The 17,875-nt window shown below is 37.3% G+C and overlaps 3 protein-coding genes and 1 long non-coding RNA gene across 5 annotated transcripts; 2 read left to right on the forward strand and 2 right to left on the reverse strand.

Annotated features, from left to right (window-relative positions):
• Window positions 1-4,438: 4,438 nt before the first annotated feature.
• LOC111779886 (pyrophosphate-energized vacuolar membrane proton pump) lies at window positions 4,439-8,534 on the forward strand. Its single transcript, XM_023660072.2, has 8 exons — window positions 4,439-4,821; window positions 5,660-6,234; window positions 6,323-6,702; window positions 6,787-6,873; window positions 6,975-7,305; window positions 7,419-7,829; window positions 7,907-7,966; window positions 8,050-8,534. The coding sequence occupies exons 1-8, from the start codon at window positions 4,563-4,565 to the stop codon at window positions 8,251-8,253; spliced, it is 2,307 nt and encodes a 768-aa protein (XP_023515840.1). The 5' UTR covers window positions 4,439-4,562; the 3' UTR covers window positions 8,254-8,534.
• Window positions 8,535-8,692: 158 nt separating this feature from the next.
• Window positions 8,693-10,593, reverse strand: LOC111780477 (protein LATERAL BRANCHING OXIDOREDUCTASE 1). The gene is made up of 4 exons (XM_023660899.2): window positions 10,292-10,593; window positions 9,967-10,214; window positions 9,567-9,894; window positions 8,693-9,152 (listed from the first exon to the last, which is right to left on the reverse strand). Exons 1-4 carry the CDS (start codon window positions 10,505-10,507, stop codon window positions 8,916-8,918), a joined length of 1,029 nt encoding a protein of 342 aa, XP_023516667.1. The 5' UTR covers window positions 10,508-10,593; the 3' UTR covers window positions 8,693-8,915.
• Window positions 10,594-11,188: 595 nt separating this feature from the next.
• On the reverse strand, window positions 11,189-12,686 carry LOC111780373 (protein LATERAL BRANCHING OXIDOREDUCTASE 1). Of its 2 annotated transcripts, none has more exons than XM_023660753.2 (4): window positions 12,471-12,686; window positions 12,096-12,343; window positions 11,694-12,021; window positions 11,189-11,609 (listed from the first exon to the last, which is right to left on the reverse strand). In XM_023660753.2, the coding sequence occupies exons 1-4, from the start codon at window positions 12,684-12,686 to the stop codon at window positions 11,373-11,375; spliced, it is 1,029 nt and encodes a 342-aa protein (XP_023516521.1). In that variant the 3' UTR covers window positions 11,189-11,372. The 2 variants fall into 2 exon arrangements, with proteins under 2 accessions (XP_023516521.1, XP_023516523.1); XM_023660755.2 differs by having other exon boundaries at window positions 12,096-12,362; window positions 12,471-12,609.
• Window positions 11,746-12,898, forward strand: LOC111780376 (uncharacterized). Its single transcript, XR_002812843.2, has 3 exons — window positions 11,746-11,887; window positions 12,002-12,160; window positions 12,421-12,898. It is a non-coding gene; the product is annotated as an uncharacterized LOC111780376 (long non-coding RNA).
• Window positions 12,899-17,875: the final 4,977 nt, after the last annotated feature.

Consider the following 17,875-nt stretch of genomic DNA (forward strand, 5'->3'; position numbering starts at 1 on the left):
TCATCATTAATACATTTAGACATAATCATTGTTAACTCGTGATTAATACGTTTAGACTTATTTAAAAAAATTTAGTTATTAATATAACATGTATAGTAAATAAATATAATTTTTTTAAAATAATTAAAAAAAAAAAAAAAAAAAAAAAACCAACAATTCTATCTGAAAAATAGTGTATGGATTATTAACAACGATAATAATTAATTAAACAAATATATCACGATCTTATAAATAGCCTGGCCCAAATTTCTAAATGGACCTAAAAGAGTTATTGGGCTGGGCTTACTATGATGGGCTGGGCCTACTGCATTAAGCCCAACATTATAATTACATAAAAGTATTTATTGAGTTAGGTTAGAATAAGGATTAAATATGCAGTACGGACTTTTACAATATAATATTATCTACTAAAAAAAACATTTATTACTTATTAAAATAATAAACAATTTAATATAAGTGTGCGTTGGTTCTGGTCTATCCTGCAAACCCAGGGATAGGATCCTTATCTTTTGGGCAGCATAACAGGTGAATAGTCTAAAATGCCCTTACGCCAACAGACAAAAACCCCTGAATTTACTACCTTGTCCCTCCTACCTAACTCAGTTGCTCCTTCTTCAGTTAAAGCCTAATACCCTTTTTGGTAATTCAGTGGCCCCACATTCTCCCCCACCCAAATTCAGTACCGCCTTCGGAATTTCTTCTTGGCTTTTTATATTTTTCAAATGATTTTATTTTTTTAATTTTTTTTTTTAATTTCAATTTATAGTCGTAATTAATTTATGTAGTCCTCTTTTACTCGAGTGTCACATCTTATAATTTTTAAAATATATTATAATTTGCTGTCGTAATTGCGATTAGATGTCGGGTATTAAAAAAAGTTTTTAAATTACAATAACAAAATAATAATAATAATAATTATTATTATTATTATAAAATAAGAGAGGGATGGTTTTCCAACGACCGTGGAGACGAGGTTGAGTTGTGGTGATTCCGACAAGACAAGGACAAACGACAGCGTTTTGAAACAAACCATTTTTAATGATGTAAATAATAAGCCTTGTCCCCGCCGTTGCTCTATATTTTCTCCATTTATTATAAATAATAATAATAATAATAATAATAATAATTGCGGTGTAATGACGTGGCGAGGGTTATTCGGATAACTCCTGCCAAGATAGAACCAACTCCGAGGTGGAGAGAGCGTAAACCAAACGCATCTCTATCCGAATCAGCTTTTCTTTATTTTTATTATTATTATTATTTTTTATTTTCTTAAAACTTCACTATAATCCTCAAGTAATTTGTTCAAAATAATAATTAGTATTATATTATAAGCTTCTGATTTAAAATATATTTAATTAAAATTAATCCTTTAATCTTTGAAATAGTAATAAACATTAAATCCATTTAATTAGGTTTAATTTAACAAAATTATAGAGATTTTTACTCTATTTCCACGTGGATAATGTATTCAATTATTATTTTTTAGTTAATTTATCTTTTTTTCTTTGTGTAGTAGGGGAAAAGTATGTGATTCTTTTCAACTATGATTAATTACAATATAGATTTTTTTTTTTTAAATATTTAAGTTTGAGATTTTGATAGATATTATTAAATTAAAAAAACGGTTCTTACATGTTCAAATTTTTTTTTTCTTTTTTTGCTACGATATTCTAATACCTCGAGACTACCGTTAGTAGAAATTGTTTGTTTTGGTCCATTATGTATCGTCGTCAACCTCACAGTTCTAAAACGCGTATAATGCGGAGAGGTTTCCACACCCTTATAAGGAATTTCGTTTTATGCTCCAGTGGGATTTTACAATGAAGACCCAGTGTTCTCATAGACACACTGCTTAGTGCATAAATCTGATACTATTTATAACAATTCAAACCCACCAATAACTGATATTGTCCACTTTTTCCCGTTATATACTGTCATCAGTCTCTCGATGGGCTAAGTATACATCAAATTTACATAATTTGTTTTCCATTGAATTCTCATCCATTCCCACCCTCTCTAAAGAGGGTGGTTCAACTATTTTGGGAAAGACAATAAAAGATAAACCCTTTGTGGATGGTTGAGAAAATTGTGGAACTTTGGCGTATAGCATGTCAATTGCAGACTGATATAACTATATCAAACAGGTCAATTCAAATGTAACTTGAGAAGGCAGAGACACAAATTATGATTTTAATAGACGGATATAAATGATTGAATCATACTTAATTCTAATGGATAGAAATATAACTCGTCCTCAGCCGTTAAAAAAAAAAATATAATTTTTTCTTTACTTAAATCTTCAATTAGGGTAAAATTATTGAATTAGAGGAAACGTAAAAATTAAATAAAAGTTAAATTAAATTAAGTTAGCCAACCCATGAGCTAATAATGGAGCAACAGCTACGATAAAGACAATTAACTAATAATAATATTAAGACAAGATTGGCCTTAAATTAGGGTAGAAGATTAAGGGTTAAAGTTTTAATTAAATACTATTAACATTTAATTACGTATTTTATTATTCTCTACTTTGTCGCTCTCCTTCTATTTTTTTTTCTTTAATTATTATTAAAGAATATTTGTTGAAACTAAATAAAAAAGTGGATTTATTAAAGAATATTTGGCTGCTTTTCCATGCCACTAAATGGGTATCAAAATCTCATTTTATAAATATTTATTAAAAAAATAATAATCAAACATTAATTGAGTTATTAATTTAATTTATAAAGTTTGAATTATTTAGATTTATTTAATTTATTTAATAGAAAATCTAAATCAATTTATTTATGAAAATCTAGATTTAAAATTGATTAAATTATTAATTATTTTCAGAAAAAGGAAAAAAAAAAAAATTGGAGTTCCAAGATTGAGGGCAAAGTGGGAATAAAGAAAATTGGTAAAAAAAAAAAAAAAATCCTACTTTTTTTAATTATTTAATTATTTTTATCAAAATTATGCGACCATTTCACAACAAACAAGACAATCATAGGATTCTCTCGTTGTCTTTCCCCTCTCCTTTATTTTCCTTACTTTTTTAAATTATTATTATTTTATTTGCATGTCTTGTCTTTTTCTCTTCTTTATTTTCTTCTATCTACATCCATTAATAATAATAAATAATATCATTTAAAAAAAATATAAATGGGTATTTAAAAACTTTTTTATTAATGAAAATATTAAAATTATTTTCTTGGTTATTGTAATTTAGGTTTAATTTCATTTTAAAAATATTTATAATAATTAAATTTGAGATGAGTGAATTATGTAATAATATTTTAAACAACAAGAATTGTCCTCCGCACCAACTCAAACAAAACTCACACGTGTTTGAAATTAAATCACACACAAAAATCCACAGACCCACTTGCCTTACACGTGCGCTTCGATCCAGAAGCCAGATGTATTTCTTATTAATTTAATTAAATAAATTCCGTTCCAAATCTCTGAGATATTTCCCATTAATTATATAAAATGAGAAATAATATATATATATTATGCAAGGTTGAGCTGTTATATTAATGGTTGGTCTGGTCGGGGTGGGTGGGGCCCAGTTTGATGTCGGTGGCACAGGGCGGAGGGCTACGGTGGCTCCTCCTCCCAGATCTCAACCACGGCCAACATCCTCGATCTACAGCTGGCAACGTGGGTCCACCCATTTAAACAATATTATTCCCATAGATTTAAATAATTACCATTTTTTTTTTACTTTTTTATTTATTTTAATTAATATAATTTTATTCTTATGGATTATTATATGTTTTTATGTTTAGGACAGAAGATTAAGCTTTAATATCTTGTGATCTATTTTATTTTAGCCTTAAATTTTTAAAATGTTTTATATAATTCACGCCAATAAAAAAAATTATTTTTAATTATCGTTATCGTAATATATAACGTGAAATCTAATGGTTAAACATTTGAATAGTTAGATATTTTGAAGGTTCGGAGACTAAAATTAAGATTATATTAAATATAAAATAACAAAAATAACGCTTTATTTTATACCATACTTTTTATATTAAATACTTTTAACTTATTCTAGATCTAATTAGCCTCTAATTTTTTACTATGGGTTAAATTACAAATTTTACTATATATTAAATGAAATTTTTATAAGGGTAGTAATGGAAAAAAGGAACTTGGAGGGTAATAATTAAAAATTTGAAGTAAAAAAAAAGCAGTAAAAATAAGGACACAAGGACCAAAATAGAAAGAGAGAAGATAAATAGAGAAGAAAGGAAGTTGAAAAGGGGGATTAGGTTAATCGGGTTAAGAGTTAGTTTGGAGGGATTCCGGAATAGGAAACTAATGTCACCCAAACAAGGCAGAGCTGTAATTAGCCACATTTCTTTGTTCACGCGCGGAACACGCACATTCTATCCCCTTTTCTCTCTCACCGGGTTTTTTCACATACTATAAATACCAGCTCCCCTTTCTCCCAACACATCTCAGCCTCAAATCTTCGTTCATTCACCCACCGTGCGACCACCCCACCAAAACCCTTGTTTCTTCGTCCTTCTCCTTCGTTTCGTGGGGTTCGTGTCTGTGTGTGTTTCGCCATGGGCGTCGTCACCATTCTTCCAGATCTCGGCACTCAGATTTTCATCCCGGTCTGTGCCGTAGTAGGAATAGTCTTCTCTTTGGTGCAGTGGTACTATGTCTCTCAGGTTAAGCTGTCGCCTGGTCGAGATTCCACTCATAACAACTCCGCCGCTGCTAAAAATGGCTACTCCGACTACCTTATCGAGGAGGAAGAAGGAGTCAACGACCATAACGTTGTTATTAAGTGTGCCGAAATTCAGAATGCTATCTCTGAGGGTAAACCGCTTATCGTTATTGTTCATTTCAGATTTGTTTTCTGCTTTGTTCTTTATTAGGCCTTATTAATTGCTAGATCTGGTGATGGATTCTCAGATTTATGATTCTTCGATTTTGTTTTTCTCTTTTATGGATATTTTTTTGTCTTTTCCTTTTGTGAACGCTTTAGGTTTTATCTTCTTTTTCTCTCCCATGGGATTTCATTTCTCGTTTCTTGACTGGCTCTTAGTTTCCGGAGCGATTTTTCAGTTTGGATTCTTCTTAGTGAAGTAGATGTTTGGATGTCTGTTCACCGGTCTTACACCATTTTCATAAATACTTTACGGAGCCACTAATTACGGATTACAATTATTTGTTTTGATTGGTTATCGCGTCTGTAATACACGTAGTCTTTTGTCTATGAATTCTTTCAAGAATCTTCAAACCGATTATGATAACAAGGATTTGAAATTATGAAGAGATCTAGGAAATGATGGTTAAATAGTTTCAATTTATTAAAAATAGAAGAAGACGCACTGTCAGATTCTTTGGCACTTTCTCATATCTGGGTGTTGTTTTTTATCAGTTTGGGTTGTAATGTTCCTTTTTTTGGGAAGAGGATGAAGGTGCATCACCACATCTAGAGCTAATCAGCACTTCTTTTAAGTTCATGAGATTCCTGTTTTTTTGCATCGGGTTCTTCGTTAATATCTTGTTTGTTCCGTGTGATATTTATGGAATTGTTGTTTTTATATATGGTATGCAAATAAATTAATACTCTGTTTTTTTGGGTTAAAAATTGAAAATATTTCTATGAATTCCTTTTGTTGAAGTCTCTCTCTACGTTTTGATGTATTAGGGGCAACCTCCTTCCTGTTCACGGAGTACAAGTATGTTGGCATCTTTATGGTGTTGTTTGCAGTCTTGATTTTCGTGTTCCTTGGCTCAGTGGAGGGTTTTAGTACCGAGCCTCAAGCGTGCACTTATGACAAAACAAAGATTTGCAAGCCCGCTTTGGCGACGGCTATATTCAGCACTATATCATTTTTACTTGGTGCAGTTACTTCAGTGGTTTCTGGTTTCCTTGGAATGAAAATTGCTACATATGCAAATGCCAGAACCACCTTGGAGGCAAGAAAAGGTGTTGGAAAGGCATTTATTACTGCTTTTAGGTCTGGTGCTGTCATGGGCTTCCTCCTAGCTGCCAATGGTCTCTTGGTTTTGTTTATTGCCATTAACGTCTTCAAGTTGTACTATGGCGAAGATTGGGGTGGCCTTTTTGAGTCTATCACTGGGTATGGTCTTGGTGGATCTTCCATGGCTCTCTTTGGTAGAGTTGGTGGTGGTATCTACACTAAAGCTGCTGATGTTGGTGCTGACCTTGTGGGCAAGGTGGAAAGGAACATTCCTGAGGATGATCCAAGAAACCCAGCTGTAACGACCACTGCTCTAGATATCTTTTCTTAATTCATTTTGTGCTGATACTTTTCTCTTTGAATCTAATCACTCGTTCTTTTGGCAGGTCATTGCTGATAATGTGGGTGACAATGTTGGGGATATTGCTGGTATGGGATCTGATCTTTTTGGTTCATATGCTGAATCATCCTGTGCTGCTCTTGTTGTTGCTTCTATCTCTTCTTTCGGCAACAACCATGAGCTGACACCAATGCTCTATCCACTCATAGTTAGTTCTGTGGGTATCCTTGTTTGCCTGATCACCACCTTATTTGCTACTGATTTCTTTGAGATCAAGGCTGTTAAGGAAATTGAGCCAGCATTGAAGAAGCAACTCATAATTTCTACTGTTCTAATGACCTTTGGAATTGCCATTGTTACTTGGGTGGCTGTTCCATCAACATTCACCATTTTCAATTTTGGAACTCAAAAAGTTGTACAGAACTGGTTAGTGCTTCTTGAATTATTGTCTTACAATTGCTTTTTTCTATCACTATTGGTTTGATTCACCAGAAAATATTTGGCATTCAGGAAACTTTTCTTGTGCGTTGCTGTCGGTCTTTGGGCTGGGCTTATAATAGGATTTGTGACAGAGTACTATACTAGCAATGCATACAGGTATTTGATTTTTGGGCATTTACCTAGTCAATTCTCAACGATTCAATTACTTCTGTATATAAGAACGAAAATCTGATCACGGATTTGGTTTGGGTTTTCAGCCCTGTGCAGGATGTTGCTGATTCCTGCCGAACCGGAGCTGCTACAAATGTTATTTTTGGCTTGGCTTTGGGATACAAATCTGTCATTATCCCCATTTTTGCAATTGCAGTTAGCATTTTTGTTAGTTTCACCTTTGCTGCAATGTACGGCATTGCTGTTGCTGCTCTTGGAATGTTGAGTACAATAGCTACTGGTTTGGCCATTGATGCATATGGTCCAATCAGTGACAATGCTGGAGGCATTGCAGAGATGGCAGGCATGAGCCACAGAATTCGGGAGAGAACCGATGCCCTCGATGCTGCAGGAAACACAACTGCAGCCATTGGAAAGGTATTTTCATTTATTCTTTTCGTCTCAATTGTAATGTTTTCTTTATCACAATTTGTGCATGAGAAGCTATGCTTTCAGTCGGTCGTAGCTTATTCTTTATTTGCATTTTCCAGGGTTTTGCCATTGGTTCAGCTGCTCTTGTGTCCCTTGCTCTCTTCGGCGCCTTCGTCAGCCGTGCTGGTGTCACTTCTGTTGACGTCTTGACACCCAAAGTTTTCATTGGCTTGATCGTAGGTGCTATGCTGCCGTACTGGTTTTCTGCCATGACAATGAAGAGTGTTGGGAGTGCAGCCCTAAAGATGGTCGAGGAGGTGCGAAGGCAATTCAACACCATCCCAGGTCTCATGGAGGGCACTGCCAAGCCCGACTACGCTACATGTGTCAAGATCTCAACTGATGCTTCTATCAAGGAGATGATCCCACCTGGTGCCCTTGTCATGTTGACACCCCTAATTGTCGGTATCCTATTCGGGGTCGAAACTCTTTCTGGCGTTCTTGCTGGATCCCTTGTTTCTGGTGTGCAGGTATATGTGATGGCCTGTTAAAACCTTTGCTTGAACCTTATAATGCCACCATCTAACTGATGGTTCTTGACGTGCAGATCGCCATCTCTGCATCCAACACTGGAGGTGCCTGGGATAACGCTAAGAAGTACATCGAGGTATGTCGAATCCAATAGTTATCTTTACAACGTTGTAACGATTTCATGGTACTAGATGTAATAGCAAGTCGTCTTATGGATAGGCTGGTGCCTCTGAGCATGCAAGAACCCTCGGCCCGAAAGGATCAGATCCACACAAAGCCGCTGTTATCGGCGACACGATCGGAGACCCGCTCAAGGATACCTCCGGACCTTCTCTCAACATTCTCATCAAGCTGATGGCTGTGGAGTCCCTTGTGTTTGCTCCTTTCTTTGCCACTCACGGTGGGCTTCTCTTCAGGCTCTAGAAAAAGCAAGAGGAATCTTTGTTCGAATCCATTGACATAGCCTCTCTACCTCTCCTCCACGAAATTTTCACTGTGTTTTTTAGACTTGGTATTATATGTTAAAGTCTCTGTAGCTTTTGATTGATATTCCCTTTTGAGAAACTTGTAGTTTCAAGTGGAAGAGCCTTTTACCTTTTCATCGGTTGTTGATGAAGAAGAAGAAAAGAAGAGATATTAGTTAAATCTTTTGAAATGAGACTGCAATGTTATTCTCTTTTTCCCAATTGAGAACCCTTTTCATACTCTCATTTTCTTACTGATGTAGTTCTTGATGTAGTTCGGCGTTCACTATGTCAGTCGGAGAAGGGAACGAAATATTTCTTATAAGAGTGAAGAAACTTCTCTTTAGTAGACGTGTTTTAAAATTATGAGGCTGATAGTGAAACGTAACGGGCTAACGGGCTAAAGTGGACAATAGAGTAAACATCTACCCATGCCCATCACATTTTATTGCTATACATTGCTCATGGTGATACCTCCTTTTAAACATTCTTTTGTTTCTACAACAAACCTCAAACAAAATTTTATTTAAAATACAACCAAATTAAATTTTATTTAAAGTACAACCAAATTTTACCATTTCATAAGATTTTATTCCTAGTAAGTTTGTAGAGATACCAAATTTAGATTCTTGCTGTCTCGATTGGTCTTCGGCCTCGTTGGTAGTACTCGAAGTAAAGGTCAACTAAGTTCTTAACAGGCTTGTACGATCTTGGTTGAGTTTCATCGATGAGCGTCTCTAATGGTCCAACTTCTTTCTTGGGATCTGGGACGTAAAACACGGCTAAAGATGTCCTCTCGCTCTTTGAATTTGTCAATACTCTATGAACTGGACTCTTGAATAACCCGTTACTTGCAATCTGCCAAATTACGAGCATGTTTCATAATGATTTTAAAATAAATGTTTTTGTGACTTTAAAACGCGTTCACTCTCTTAGAAGCTTTGTATCCTCTCCAGAAGTGAGATTTCACAATCCATCCCCTTGGGGGCCTAGCATCCTCACTAACAGCCCAAACCTACTGCTACCAGAAATTGTCCTTCTTGGGCTTTCCCTCCCGACTTCCCTTCAAAATTTTAAAACGCATATTCTAGAGAAAGGTTTCCACACTCTACTGCTACCAGAAATTGTCCTTCTTGGGCTTTCCCTTCTGACTTCCCTTTAAAAATAAAACGTGTATTCTAGAGAAAAGGTTTCCATTTAAAGACTAAATAGATAGGACCAACTGTTAGGAGCTAAACTTTGAAAGCTAACCTAATTATAATTAGGGTTTACCTCGACTTGATCTCCGACAAGGACGAGAAGCGCGTCGGGAAGTATCGGAGCATTGAACCACTCATCCCCTTTCAAGAACTGAAGCCCTTCAACTTGCTCGTCCTGCAGCAAAACAGTGATGGCCGATACATCAGCATGAGGCTTGGCACCAAGAACAAGATCAGGATTCGGACATGGAGGGTAGAAATTGAAGCGTGCAGCCAATTCAAATCGCTCACCAAACTGTTCCACAAAGCTATTCTCATCCAAATCCAATGATCTTCCCATGGCCTTCAAGATTTTCTCACATACCACTCTCATATTAGCACTATACTCATCAATAACTTCCCTGAAATCAATGCTCAATGTTCTTCAATTCCATTCAAAACTGTATGATTTCAAAGAGATTCCAGAAAATTACCTAAATCTGTGAGGATTTGATGGCCAGTGCTTAACACGACGGCTTTCTTCTGGGAACAGAGTGAGGAACAAACGATGATTCCAATCAAGAATTTGGGTGTCGGATAGAATCTTGTCGTTGCCGTATCCTTCAATCTCAGCTTCTTCCATGGAGTATTTCAGCTTCTCTTCCATTGGACAAGCGAAGAATTGTTTGATTACGTGGCGAACATCCTCCAGGAATTCAGGAGACATTCCATGGTTTATTCCCTGAAACAGAGCATCATTTTTTGAAACATTCGGTTAAGAAAATCTAAATGTTCCAGAAAGTTGGGGTGAAATCGGACCAGAATGCAGCCCCATGTCTGGAGTCCATGTCGGAGTTTCTCCAGCTCCGGCCCGGAATTGGGGGAAGCTGAGAGGAGGGCGATATCAATGACAGAAGCTTGCATTAATGGAGCATCCGGAGCTCCCCGATCCCTTTGTTTATGGATGTAGCCTTCCGGCACTTCCGCTTTAGAACCCATTTCTTGGACGCTGCCGGAAGGGTTGGTTCCGGCCATGGAGGATGGGGCAGCAACAAGACAAGACAACGACGGCGCAGCAATGATGGACAGCTCTGTAATGGCTTCTCCTCCTGGATTGAAGACGAGGCACGTAGACGTGGCGACATTAAATTGAAGGCGTCGACAACTTTTAAGACACTTGGCGAGAATAGTATTAAAAATTTGTCACGCCATTTAATGAAAATATGTTGAGTTTGATAAAATGGATAAGAAGTCACACCAAGCTATTCAATGACTATGAGATAACTACTAGCGGTCGGTTTGAACTGTTATAAATAGTATTAAAGGCACACTACCTAGTGTGCCAGTGAGGATGCTGCCTCCCAATGAGGTGGATTTAGATTGTTACATAGTCTTTATTTTTGTTTATATTATTTGATTGAGACATTCAATTTGTTTTGCTCCGTTGTCGATATGACCAATAAGAAAAGGGTATGAACTAACATGGACACAGGAGAGTTGAATACATCGATATAACCTGGATGAATGGATGTTCGAGATGTTCTGTGCCGCGATGTAACCTGGATATTCGAGATCCCCTGATGACGTCCAGTGCCTTGATGTAACTCAGATAAATGGATATTCAAAGTGTTCCAATGACATCCTGTGTCCAATGCTTCGATATAATTCGAATGGATGGATGTTCGAGATGTCCCAATGATGTAAACGACACATAGGTTTGTTCTTGGTGACCATAACCAAACAAGTTATGACGATCTTATTCCTAAGATATGGCGTGGATATAAGTCCATACAAAACTCGTCCAAACAAGAACCTCATAGAACAAATTGGAAGAAAAACATAAACAAACAAAATAAATTATGATTCCATTTGATTCGATTGATTAAGATTGATACCAAATTTAGATTCGTGCGGCCTCCATGGGCCTCTGGCCCTGCTGGTAGTACTGAAAGTAAAGGCCAACGAAGTTCTTCACAGTCTTGTACAACCTTGGCCGAGTTTCATCGATGAGCTTCTCCAATGGTTCGATTTCTTTCTTCCAATCCGGAAGGTAAAACACTGCCAACGATATCCTCTCCCTCTCCGAGTTCGTCAACACCCTATGAACTGGACTCTTGAATATCCCATTACTCGTGATCTGCCATGAACATGTTTGTGAAAATTTTTGAGGGAAAGAGTACAATATCTACTGGCGATGATGAACGAGAGAGTGTTTGTTTACCTCTGCTTGATCCCCAACATTGACGAGAAGAGCGCCAGGAACGATTGGGGCGTTGAACCACTCATTGCCGTTCAAGAACTGAAGACCTTCTACTTCCTCATCCTGCAACAAAATGGTGATGGCCGATCCATCCGCATGCGGTTTCACGCCAAGAACAAGATCCGGATTTCGACATCGAGGGTAGAAATTGAACCGTGCGTCCAGTTTAACTTCCTCACCATACTGTTTGATGAAGCTATCTTCGTTTAAATCCAATGAAATCGCCATAGCTTTAAGGATTTTCTCGCTTAACAGCTTCACATTTGCAGTGTACTCGTGAAGAACTTCCCTGCATTGTTCATCACAAAAATCAACTCGTTTCGGCAGATTCTTCGGAAAATCGTTAAGGTTTGAGAAAAGTACCTGAATCTTTCAGGATTTGTTGGCCAGTACTTGAATCGATGGCTTTCTTTTGGATATACAGTAAGGTATAATCGATCAGTCCAATCGAGAATTTGTTGATTTGATAGAATCATGTCGTTTCCATATCCTTCAATCTCATTTTCTTCCCTCGAGTATTTCGATTTCTCTTCCATTGGAAGATCAAAGAACTGTTTCGCTAATCGACGAACTTCATCCAAAAATTCCGCTGACATTCCATGATTTACAACCTGTTTGAATACCAGAAACCTAGCGATTTTTTTTAATCTGATTTAAATCGACTTACGCTCGTTTTGATGAGATCTAGATGCAGAGTCAATGGACTAGGTCGACCGATTAGGGTTTAAGAAATCGAACCTGAAAGCAGCCCCATGATTGAAGTCCATGACGGAGTTTCTCCAGTTCTGGTCCGGATTTGGAGGAAGAGGAGAGGAGAGCCATATCGATTACAGGAGCTGCCATTAAAGGAGCATCTCGAGCTCCTCGATCGCTTTCTTTATGGATGTATCTTTCCGGGACTTCTCCTTTAGAGGCTACACCTTGGACGGTGCCGGAAGGGTTTGTTCCGGCCATGGCTGGTGGTGCAGAAGCGACGGAGTTCTGCTGTTCCGGTTGCAAAACAGAGATCAATACAGAGCATTTTAATCGGTTTAGAACTGAAATTGGATTTGTCAACTGCAATCTCGAGAAGACACTAAAAAATTATTTTCTTGACTCTGAACTTGTTATTGTATTAATTTCAACTTTAAAATTTTTAATTTCAGGATGAATTTGGTAGATTTTTATGATATGAACTCATATTTAAACCTTGAACTTTCAAACTTGAATGAGTGTTTATAGTTACACTCTTGATTATGTTTTTTTTCTTCAGTTTCAATTCTAGGGTAGGAATCTACTTGCTTTATCGACTTTCGGTAGAAACAAAGATTACTTGTATAGCTTTTTCCCGTGCCTTAGGAGTTCCATTGTAACAGTTTAAGCCTACCACTAGTAGCTATCGTTCGTTTTAGCCTGTTATATATTGACGTCAGTTTTAGGGTTTTAAAACGCGTCTACTAGTTCCCGAAACATTCTTTCCAAACGTCAACTATTCTCTCCAAACATTTGTCTTAGGTTGGAGAGGGGAACAAAACATTCTTTATAATGGTGTGAAAACTTCTCTTTAACATACGCGTTTTAAAACTATGAGACTGATGACAAAACGTAACGGGTCAAAACGAACCATATCTGTTAGTGGTGGACTTGGTTGTTATAAATGGTATTAGAGACACAGACTGTCGAACGGTGTGCCACGAAGATGCTGGACGCTAAAAAGGTAGATTATGAGTTCCCACATTGATTGGATACGGGAACGAAATATTCTTTACAAGGATATAAAAACCTCTCCCTAATATACGTGTTTTAAAACCGTGAGACTGATGGCTATACGTAAGGGGCTAAAACGGACAATATCTGCTAGCGGTGGGCTTGAGTTGTTACAAATGGTATTAGAGCCACACACCGCGGGTCAGTGTGCCAACAAGGATGTTGGCCCCTAAAAAGGTAAATTATGAGTTCCAGCATTGATTGGAGAGGAGAAAGAAACCTTCTTTAAAAGGGTATATAAAAATCTCCCTAATATACGCATTTTAAAACCGTGAGACAGACAGTTATACGTAACGGGCCAAAACGGACAATATCTACTACCAGTGGGCTTGGGTTGTTACAAATGATATTAGAGCCATACACACTGATGGGCGGTATGCTAGCTAGGATGTTGATCCTTTAAGAGTATAGATTGTGAGATCCCACGTTGATTAGAGAGGAGAACAAAACATTGTTTAGAAATCTCCTCCTAACCGAAGCGTTTTAAAATTGTGAGGCTGACAGCGATAGGTAACGAGCAAAATCAGATAATATCTACTAGGGGTGGGCTTAAGTTCTTATAGCTTCGTTCCCCTTTATAATCAATACAGAATCGTGACTTTGTTAAAGAAGGATTGGATCACGAGAAAATCGTATCCATTCCCCAATCACAATTACATAACTTTTCAATTCATTATCATCAAATCAATCCATTAAACACACAATCAAGAAACAGGAACACCCCACAAAGCACAAACAGTCTTAATCAAAAACATATCAGCAGAAGGAACATCTTTAAGAAACGCAGAAGAACACCGATTAAGCTTAGAAATGGCTCTGCAACAAGACGGATGAGGAGCCACAGCTTGCTTCATCACATCAACCACACACTTGGTCATCTCCGAAACAGCCGACGTGCAACCAAACAACGAGAACCCTTCCGCTGCCAAGGGATCAGGCGCCATCGCCGCGCGCGCCATCGCGGGTGATGCCAAAATGGCTATGCAGACAAGGCATGCAGCTGCTACCTTCATCGCATATGCGTGCTAACACGCTTGGTTTGGTGGGTGGAAGAAGATATAGGGAGTGTAATGGCTTGGCGTCATTATGGCCATTGAAAACTGCAATGGAAACAGTCATAATTCGTGCTATCATTATCGTTGATGGATTCATTCACGCGGATTGTTGAAGTGTGATATTGAAGTAAAGAAATAAATGTAGAAGAATTGCTTTTTTTTTGGTCTTTAATGATGAAGTATTCCAAGATTCCAAAAAAAAAGGAAAAAAAAAAAAGAACATTACTTTTACTTTCGGAGATTTTAATGATGCTCAATTTTGGTCTTAAAAAAAAAGCATTAGTATACTACTGACCATGATTTGATCTACTAAAATGAACTTAAAATGGTTTTATTAGGGTTTAGGGTTTAATTAACTCACAATGCCTCGAACCCACAATAAAATGGCACCTTAGAGAGAAAGAATAGAACCATTCTTAATATGATTCGCAGAAGGAATTCTGGGGAGATGCCGTAGCATGTTCTATTTATTTGTTAAACTGGTTCCATTTTGTGACAAACCGTTATCTTCTTTTGTAACGACTCAGATCCACCGCTAGCAGATATTGTCATCTTTGAGCTTTTCCTTTCGGACTTCCTCTCAAGGCTTTAAAACGCGTTTGCTAGGGGAAGGTTTTCACACCCCTTATAAACGGTGGTTTGTTCTCCTCTCCAACCACTGTGAGATATCACATCTTCTCTAAAAACTCAAACTCACCGTTTTAGTAGATGTTGACCGCTTTGGCTTATCTGTCAGACTCACCTACAACTAGTAGATATTGTCTGTTGTGGCTCGTTACGTATTGTCGTCAGCCTCACGATTTAAAAATGTGTCTGTTAGGGAGAGGTTCACACCCTTATAAATAATGTGGGATCTCACAATTCACCCTCTTGAGAGCCCATTGTTCTCAGTGATACAATACCTAAGTGTTTGATTTTAATACCATTTGTAACAGCTCAAACAATCCACCCCTTGAGGGCCCATCGTCCTGCCAAATGTCTAGCTCTGATACTTTTTGTAATAACCCAAGTCAACCGGTAGCAGATATTGTTCGCTTTGGTATGTGCCGTTAGCCTAAGGGTTTTAAAATGTGTCTGTTAAGGGAGATGTTTCCGCACTCTTAAAAATAATGTTTCGTTCTTCTTCCAACCGATGTGAGATCTCACATCTTCTTACTCTTTTCTAGGACCCGGACAAAATCCATGAAACATAAGGGATTCGTAACGACCGTGATTGCGACTTACTAGTTTTTCATTATCCCAACTGAAATAATGAGTCTCACGAGAGTGAAGGAAACTCAATATCAAATACTTATCCGACCGTTAATCATTACGGTACATTCTCTTCGTATTCAAATTTCCATACTTCATAATCATTCAAATAATCGAAAGATCATTTAGTTTAAAAATATAAACACCCCACGAAACACAAACACCTTTAGCCAAAATCATATCACCGGTAGGTACGTCTTTGAGAAACTCAGACGAACAATCTTCAAGTTTAGAAATAGCATTGCAACAAGACGAACAATAATATTAAGCACGTTGAACACTAAAGATCATAAATTCCATACAATATTCATATAAATTTCTTATTCATAGCAATTTTAGATAACTTTATTTTTTTCTCTAAAACGCTTAAACGCCTTACAAATTACAAAACTTCTTAATAATATCCATATCGGCCGGAGGAATCATTCCATAGATTTTAGGGGCACAATCGTTGAGCGAAGAAATAGCTTTGCAACAAGAAGGATGAGGGCCAGTTGGAGCCTTGACCACATCTACCACACACGATGATGCTTCCAATATAAACGGTAAGCAACTTCCGAAAGAAGCATCTACGTCAACTAATTGGTCGGGCCATTCCACCATCATGCGAGCCATTGTCGGTGAAGCTAAAATGGCGATGGAGGCGAGGAATACGAATGCTAGCTTCATTGTTAATATGCTCGACCTTCTAGAGACGTTTTGTTTTGTGGGTGTGAGAAAGTTGTAGTTCGTAAAGGTTCTTATATAGGGGTAAACATGGAGTAGTGTGTTTTTTTGGTATCTTTTCTGTTCATAAATTTAACCCTTATTTGAGTGAGATCTTGTTAAGGATATTTAGTAATAAATTATAGTTTACCATATACATTATATTCGATATTTTATTATAAGGCAAATATCTAATATTTGCCTTATTACTATAGGTATCTTTCCATTTATTGTTATTTCCATTTATTAGTATTTCCATATCCTTGTAATTTATTTGATTATAAATAAGATAACTTTCACACCATTTAGGTGTGGTGGATTAATCAAACATTCACATGGTATCAGAGCCATTTTGGTTTAGCAACCCGGATCCTTTCTTTTCAATGGCTTTTGAAATATTCTACTGTTCTTCTCCACCACCCCTGCTGGCTTTGACGCCGCAGGAGCAGTCTTCATGGCTACCGCAGGCGGAGCCGATTAATTACTCTTCGGCTCCACCCTATTGACCTCCAAATCATCCTTCACCATACTCTGTACATACAATCTTACCTTTTCCAAACATAGTCTCTTTCATTCTCTTCTCAATTTTTCCTTTATCCTTCATCCTTCACAGAAACCCTAATCTTAGGATCTTCATCAGCATTTCTTTCGGAAATATACAGAATCTCGATAAGCCTATCGACCTTTTGCAGAGATTCACCTTTGGAATCTAGGCGCCGCACTGGCATCTTCGCCAACCAAGTTGCTGCCGCCCTTCTCGCCAAAATTGGCTCCTTCGCCCCAATGTGGCGACTCTTCCGGCTGCCCTTTTTGCCAAAATTGGCTCCTTCGCCCAATGTGGCGACTCTTCCGGCTTCAACATTGTCTTTGTCCCTTGCTCTAGGTTTCCCCTTCTACTTATTGGGGTTAGACATATTCTCACCAGAGCCAAGGTAGCATCGTCGCTAAGCGACAATCCCTGTTTATGGGTAGACATATTCTCGTCGAAGCCAAGGCAGCATCGCCGCTGAGTGGCGATCCCTCTGCAATTTTCGATGGCCAAGAAAGTGTTTCTTTACGCCTCCTCTGAACCAGGTTGTTGACATCTTCACGAAAAGTGTTTCTCAACCACTTTGAATTTTTCAGATCCAAGCTTCACGTTTGTTCAAATCCGACGCTCAGCTTGCGGTGGGGTGTTAAGGATATTTAGTAATAAATTATAGTTTACCATATACATTATATTCGATATTTTATTATAAGGCAAATATCTAATATTTGCCTTATTACTATAGGTATCTTTCCATTTATTGTTATTTCCATTTATTAGTATTTCCATATCCTTGTAATTTATTTGATTATAAATAAGATAACTTTCACACCATTTAGGTGTGGTGGATTAATCAAACA

The sequence above is a fragment of the Cucurbita pepo genome, chromosome 18 (assembly GCF_057944985.1).
Source record: "Cucurbita pepo subsp. pepo isolate OVF chromosome 18, ASM5794498v1, whole genome shotgun sequence".
NCBI classification, from domain to species: Eukaryota; Viridiplantae; Streptophyta; class Magnoliopsida; order Cucurbitales; family Cucurbitaceae; genus Cucurbita; species Cucurbita pepo.